At 42.0% G+C, this 7587-nt stretch overlaps 1 protein-coding gene across 9 annotated transcripts in view; it reads left to right on the top strand.

Annotated features, from left to right (window-relative positions):
- Clip1 (CAP-Gly domain containing linker protein 1) overlaps positions 1-7587 on the top strand; it is a 118915-nt gene that overhangs the window by 67251 nt on the left and 44077 nt on the right. For 6 of the 9 annotated variants that reach the window (XM_033762458.1, XM_033762459.1, XM_010604358.2 and 3 more), the window contains 2 exons: positions 1848-1952; positions 5774-6718. In XM_033762458.1, coding sequence (XP_033618349.1) covers positions 1848-1952; positions 5774-6718 — 1050 coding nt within the window. The remainder of the gene's footprint in view (positions 1-1847; positions 1953-5773; positions 6719-7587) is intronic. The other 3 variants (XM_010604373.2, XM_033762460.1, XM_010604372.2) reach the window with 3 other exon arrangements.

Below are 7587 nucleotides of genomic sequence, written 5' to 3'. Positions count from 1 at the left end.
CTGGGATTACAAGCATGAGCCGCCATCCCTGGCTGGGTTTTGATTTTTATTTCATTATTTTTGTGGATCGTAAAGAACTTAAGAAGATGAAGAATTTTAAAAATGTTTTTCATTCATCTTTTAACTATCCCAATGGGTGTTTATTATATCTGATTCTTTAGCAAAGTGATCTCTTGGATGCATTGACACCTCCAGAGCACCGATCGAGTGAGTGCAGATGTAACCTTGCTTTGGCATCCCACCTTCTACTGAAGATCTGCACTGCTTGGTGTCATTTTGTTCTTGTCCATATTTGTACAGATTGATCGATCAGGCCAGTAAGAATCACAAAATACTTAAGTTAATCCAGGTAGCTAGCAGCTACTGAGAGCAGCTCTGTCCTTGGGGTTTTCCTGTCATTTATTTAGATAACTTCTTGGGTAGGACAGGTGGGCAGAAGAGTGTATTTGGATTGATACCTAGATTTTTGTTTGTTTGTTTTTTATCCCCTTCACACTGAGCTACATCTCTAGCCCCTTTTCCAAATTTTGGGTCTGGATCTCACTGAGGTGCCCAGGCTGGGCTTCAACTTGTGACCCTCCTACTTCAGAATGCTGGGATGACAGGTGTGTGCCACCAGGCTCCATGCCAGATTATTTCAAATCAAATGAGATTCTGCTGTGCTTGAGCCTTTTAGGGGAGAGCTCACCTCCTGGCTCCTGTATGGTAACCTCCGTGTGCCACAAGGGGCGTCTGCAGGGAGGGCCTCACCACTCTGGGGTCTTTCTCATCAGCTCTTCCGGCATGAGTTCAGACTCCTGCCTTGGCAGGACGACTGGTTCCTACATTTCTTTCTTCTGAGCTGGTCAGAACCACATCAGTGTAGTGTGAGAGTAGTCCCCTAGGGTTGGAGCTAAGTTTCCTTAAGCTCTTAACTTCATAATTGGCCTCTTCATGGAGGGAGGCCATGGGGGGTAACAATTACAGTCTGTTTTCCTTCTCCTCTGGAGACTAATTTTTGGGAAATCCCCGAGGCAAGGAAATTAGAGCCTCAGGGCTCCTCCCCTGCTGTACCTGAGAATGTAGTTAAGGACCTGGCCTGCTTCACATCCATTCAGCAGAGACCCATTATCTCTCGTTTCCAGATTTCCTTTATTAAGATTAATTTTTGGTTTTGGTGTTTTGTTTAATTTTGAGACGGGATCTTGCTATGTAGTTCAGGCTGGCCTCAAACTCGGAGCGATCCTCCTGCCTCAGCCTCCCAAGTGCTGGGAGATCACAGGTGTGCACCACCACGCCCGGCCTATTAAGATTAATTCATGACCCCAGTTCATGGCAAGTTGCATACCAGCTCCACAGACCTGTTCTGAGGGCTCACTGAACACTTGCAGATTTATGTGCTGGTTGTCTTCTCCCTATTTGGGTGACGGTGCCAATGATTCTGAAGTCAACCGTTTAAAGTTGTGGAGTCGGTTACACACGCATTAATGTCAAATAGCCACTGTGGTATGGAGGGAAGGTGCTAGTTAGAGGGATATTAACTGTTCTAATTTGTGCTGACAAACTTCACTGATCAATATAACATCTTTTTGGCTGCCTGCGTCCGACACGTCATCTTGCCTCACGTTTCCCATTGTTTCCTTTCCCATCAGACCCGCTCACGTCCCCTGCACACCGTTGCCCTTTTGTGCGTAGTCTCCATCCTCACCCTCGTCACTGCAGTTTCATCCTTCTCCTTTCTCGTCGCCCTCACGTCCCTTTCTGGCAGAAGATGTTGGTGGCTCAGCCTGCATGCCGCTCCCCTCCTCTCGTGCTGGCATGTCATGGTGGCACTGTTGTGTTCTCTTCCTCTTCCTTTTTACTAACAGACGCAGACCAAACTGGAGCATGCCCGCATTAAGGAGCTTGAACAGAGCCTGCTCTTTGAAAAGACCAAAGCTGACAAACTGCAGAGGGAGTTAGAAGACACTAGGGTAATGGCTTTCATATTTCCTGAAGCAGCCCCTTCCGTGTGAGTGGTGGACACCGTAGGTGACTTGCCTTGTAGTTGGCCTGAGTTTGCTCTTGGCGCTGCTCAGCTGTTTGTGAGCTTGGAGTGGAGGGCAGGTGTTTGGAGGGGGCTCTTTTCGCAAGGATGGAGAAACACAACTTCCGTTAACCCAGACACAGCAAGGTGGGGACCTGATGCCGTGTGTACTACGGACAGCCACAGCAGCTGCATCTGAAGTTCTTTGTATTAATACCAGTTTGCCACGAGCAGTCAATTGTCCTCTTACTCTCATAATCCTACCTCCTGGGTTTCCTAACCTGACCCCAGGCCTCTTGCAGGGAGGAAATTGAAACATTGGCTCTTTTAAATGAGAGTGAATCCTGGATCCAAATTATCTTTTTTGCCCAACAGTTGACCTCTTTGTGCATCTCCCTCCTTTCTGTCACCCAGGAGATCAAAATGTCAGTGGCCAGGAGAGCCCATGTGGGAAACAGAATGGCTGCTTACTGTCCCCATCTCATGGTGTTTGGCCCTTGGAGCCAGGGCACAGGCGTGTTTTACTTCATCTGAGTATGGAGGCACCGTGAGAAAGTTTATGTCACTCCACGTATTACCCTGAGTGCTTTGATAGTACTACTCTGTCTCACCACCACTCCAGGGTAGTAGTATTGTTCCCATTTTTACAGCTGAGAGAACAGTGAGGCACAGAGAGATTAGACAGTTTGCTCAAGGTTACACAGCTAATAGTAATAGTGGAGCCAGGTTTGGGTCTAGGGCAGGATTTGCATCTTGGCTGGAGCCTACCCTTAACCACCAAGGATGAAATCTCTTATGGAGTATTTTTGTCCTGAAAGATCTAAGAAATAGTGTGGCTTACTTATGAAGATATGTATTCATATATCCTCTTTAAAACATGAATTTGACTGTGATTGATCTTTAAAAATTTTTAAATTATACTGTATCTGATCAAATTTGGAATCCCAGTTTTTTTCTTTTGAATTGTTTGTACTGTAGAACTTTCTCTTGGTGAGAAATCATTGATCTAGAAATCTGGACAACTGGGTGATCTTTCTTCTCTCAGACTTAAGTCTTTATATTTTAAGAGGGAAATGTCCTCAGCCTCAAAATTAGAGATTTCTGGTATGGATTTGGGGAGAAAAAGAGAAAATAAGTGGTAATTTGGTACTGTTTCATTACCTGAGAGCCAAAGTCCTGATCTGGGAAATACAACGGGCTAATGAGATGAAGTCCTTTAGTATGACTAGCTACTAAAGTAAGGAGAATTTTATATATATAGAAAAGTTTTTAAACTTCTGGACTCCTCTCTCATATCTTAATTTTATCACCAGACGACTTCAATGCCTTCTTTTTTGCTTTGATGAGAAATCATCCATTTATAAAAGACAAAGAAACTTTGTTAGGTAGTGATGTGACTTCTGTGATTGATCTCACACTTGATTTGCCAAGTGGGAAAATAACCAGTGACCCCTGTAAGTTTCGTATTGTTTACATTCCTTTTACAATTTTTTTTTAGGGTACCAGGGGTGGAACTCGGGACTTTGCGCTTGCAAAGCAGACAGAGGAACCACTGAGCTAAATCCCCAGCCCATTGATTCTGCCTTTATGATCTTAAACTAGTGGGAGAGGCAAACACATCATTTCAATTGAGGACAGCCTCTGGGAAATAAAAAATAGAAGTGCTTTTCCTTATATGAAAATGTTACATAAAGAGTAATAGTGTTATTTTCACTTTTCAAGTTTTTTAAAAAAACCAATTTCTATCTATCTATTTATGAAAATAGGGTCTTGATAATTCACTGAGTTGCCCAGGCTGGGCTTGAACTTGTGCTTTTCCTTCCTCAGTTTTCCAGAGGTCATATTACAGGCATGCACCTGGTTTGTTTTCACTAATTATTTTCTTGTCATTCTTTCTTTTTTTGAGACAGGATCTAATTACATAGATGAGACTGACCTGGAACTCACTAGTAGCCCAGGCAGGTCTCGAACTCACAGTGATCCTCCTGCCTCAGCCTCTGGAGTGCTGGGATTATAGGCATGAGCCACACGCCCAGCGTCTTGGCATTCTTTCAGTTTGACTGTTTTGCTATGAATGCTCCAGTGAGGTTTATTGATGTTTTGTGTCATATATTTGGGACACAAATTCTTGGCCCTTCCTCTCCCCCTAAAATAGCATATAACTGAATAAACGCCTTTAACCTGATGAATCTGTGACCGTGACATAGCAGTTTGCGTCAGCTCAACTTGGCAGTTTTGGAGAATCAGGTTCTTTTCTTCTTTACTTGTGGACCTTTTACCATTTTTACAGCCTGGGTAGGTGGGCAAAAGAAATGAAAGAAACTCATTTGTTATTTTCTGTCCCAAGAAAGGCAGTATGGAGAGGAGTCTTAAGTTTAGAGAAGTTTTGATCCTTGACACTTGGGGCTCACTGATACTTTAAAATTACAGTACCTGTGTTCCCTTCTATTTCCCAGGTTAGTCACATAATTGTTGTGCCCAAAGTTACCATTTTCCACAAATCCTGGGTACTAAACTTACTGCCTAGCAGGTGGCAATGGAAAATAATTTTCTAAAACTAAAAGGACATGGGTTGACTTTTTCCTAGCCCTAGAGAGAGAGAGAGAGAGAGAGTGTGTGTGTGTGTGTGTGTGTGTGTGTGTGTGTGTGTGTTAATTCTAGAGCTCAAATAGAATCAGAATCTGTGGGAGTAGCTGGGAACTTGCATTTTAGACATGCATTTCAGGTGATTCATAGGCATACTGATACGGGGAACCCTGGGCTAGGGGAACTAGATGCTTACATCAGAATGTTGACGGAATTATAAATCTCCAAAGGGGACTCACTGTAAGAATCTAGTTTATAATTACAGTAAGTAATCATTCTTACGTTATTGTTTTGAAAAAAAGTTAGTAAATTTTTCATTATCTAGTTGAGGCTTTTATATTGCAGGGGATGAATTATTCATTGAAACATTTGATAGGTAGTTTTAAACCATTTATACCAGTGCTGTCCATAGATATATAATGTAAGAGATATATAAATAAATATATAATATCTGTCTTGTATATATAATTGGTTTCCTTTTAGTCACATTAACTTTTTAGTAAGTCACAAATGCGATTAAATAATTATTTAAATTAGTATTCTCAAAATATTTCATCATATAATCAATATAAGAATTAAGAAATTTTATATTCTTTTTTTCCTGAAGTCTTCAAAACCTGATGTATGTCTCACAGCAGCCCTCACTCACTTGAAATGAGTTGAATGTCAGTGCTTTGTAGTTGTGTGTTGCTAATGGCTGCTGTATTGGACAGCACAGTTCTGTGAAATCACCAACATCAGATGGAGAAGGATTTATGCAGCTTCAGTGAAATACGGTGGAAAAATACTGGCTAGATAAGGAATATTCATTATCCCAGGAAGCAGATGTATTTGAGAACTTTTGAAGTTAGTGTCTGCTAAATCGGTTAGTGAGCACTTCCTTGACTTAGCCTTCTTAGAGGAGAAAGAAGCATTTTTGAGAGAGGTGAGCTCAGTATCCATTTTAGGGTCCTTTACCATCTCAGAATGCTGGAAGTTTGCCAAAGATTATAATTTTGAATTGGAGCCACCAGAATTAGGTTTAAGCCATTATCACATGAGAGATAAATTAACCTGTAAACATTGTGAAATAGCTTGACTGCTGCCTAAAAAGGGGTACTTCTTAAAGATCTTCAGGGTCACAGAAAATCATTATTTGTTATTTATTAAGTGATCTCTCTTTCTTTGACCTGCTGTTAATAGGTGGCTACAGTGTCAGAAAAGTCACGTATAATGGAACTAGAAAAAGACCTAGCATTGAGAGTACAGGAAGTAACTGAGCTCCGAAGAAGGCTTGAGTCCACTAAGCCTGCTGGGGATGTGGATGTGTCGCTTTCCCTTTTGCAGGAGATAAGCTCTTTGCAAGAAAGGTTAGAGGTCACCCATACTGACCACCAGAAAGAAATAACTTCTCTGAAGGAGCAGTTTGGAGCCCGGGAAGAGACGTATCAGAAGGAGATAAAGGCTCTGCACACAGCCACAGAGAAGCTTGCCAAAGACAATGAGTCCTTGAGAAGCAAGCTGAACCATGCCAACAAGGAGAATTCTGATGTGATAGCCCTGTGGAAATCCAAGCTGGAGACTGCCATTGGGTCTCACCAGCAGGCCATGGAGGAGCTGAAGGTGTCCTTCAGCAAAGGGCTTGGAATGGAGACGGCAGAATTGGCCGAGTTAAAGACACAAATAGAGAAAGTAAGAGTAGATTACCAGCAAGAAATAGAAAATTTGCAAAATAAACAAGACTCTGAACGGTCTGCTCATGCTAAAGAGATGGAAGTCCTAAAGGCCAAACTGATGAATATCATTAAGGAGAAGGAGAACAGCCTGGAAGCCATCAAATCCAAACTGGACAGAGCAGAAGACCAACACCTAGTAGAAATGGAGGACACGTTAAACAAATTGCAAGAAGCTGAAATAAAGGTAAAGGAGCTAGAGGTACTGCAAACCAAATGCAATGAACAAACCAAGGTTATTGATAATTTTACATCACAGCTCAAGGCCACCGAAGAAAAGCTCTTGGATATTGATGTGCTTCGGAAAGCCATTTCCGAAGGTAAATCGGAAATCGAGAAACTTAGACAGCAGCTTGAGGCAGCTGAGAAACAGATTAAAAATTTAGAGATTGAAAAGAATGCTGAAAGTGGCAAGGTTTGTATTATGTCCGCATTCTTCATGTTTTTTTCCTCTTTCATTGTTTATTCTTCCTTTGCGTTATGTGTTACTGTTGAGTTGTGGTCACTCATCTTTCAAATTCCTGATTTAATGAAAACAAGTGGTGCTTCTGTTTGAGTATAGTGTCTTCGAGGGTCTGAAGTATGATTTCTCTCTGAGGAGATTAGAGAAAATAATGACTCAACCTTGTAAATTTATCTTGGTTTCCTAGAATCTGAGCCCTTTGTCCATTACTTTATGCCCAGGCTATGATGTGAACTCCTACTGAGGCTTACTTCCACTCCATGCTCTGTTTAAAATAGAGAACTCCCCAAGACTATGGCGAATGGTAAATGGTGATGACGGTAAAATGAGTGAATGAGATGCAAACTTACAAGGCCATCTCCTCCTTTCCCACCCATATCACTTCCTGGACTGTAGGATTATGTATGCAAACAATTCTGAGTGCTTCTCCACTGTTAGAAGTTAACATGCAGTGGTAATAATATTCACACCATGAGTACCTACAGTCAAAGAGCCTGGAGCCCACTATATTGCCACTTACATTTCATTAGAAAGTTTTTTCATGCCATAATGAGGACACAAACTATCCCTTGCTGTTTTGAGAGTAGACTGGACAAGGGTGCTTGGTCATACATAGGAAACTGCACAAAACATCTGCCAGCTGCATTTCTTTTTGTTTTGTTTTTTGGTTTTTTGAGACAAGGTCTCACTATGTAGTTGAGACTGACCTGGAACTCACTATGTAGCCCAGGCTGGTCTTGATCTCACAGTGATCCTCCTGCCTCAGCCTCATGAGTGCTGGAATTACAGGTGTGTGCCACCTCGTCCGGCCAGCTGCAGTT

The sequence above is a fragment of the Fukomys damarensis genome, unplaced genomic scaffold, assembly GCF_012274545.1.
Source record: "Fukomys damarensis isolate Sample0158 unplaced genomic scaffold, DMR_v1.0_HiC HiC_scaffold_12, whole genome shotgun sequence".
Classification (NCBI taxonomy): Eukaryota; Metazoa; Chordata; class Mammalia; order Rodentia; family Bathyergidae; genus Fukomys; species Fukomys damarensis.
This window is presented reverse-complemented; position numbering and strand designations above follow the sequence as displayed.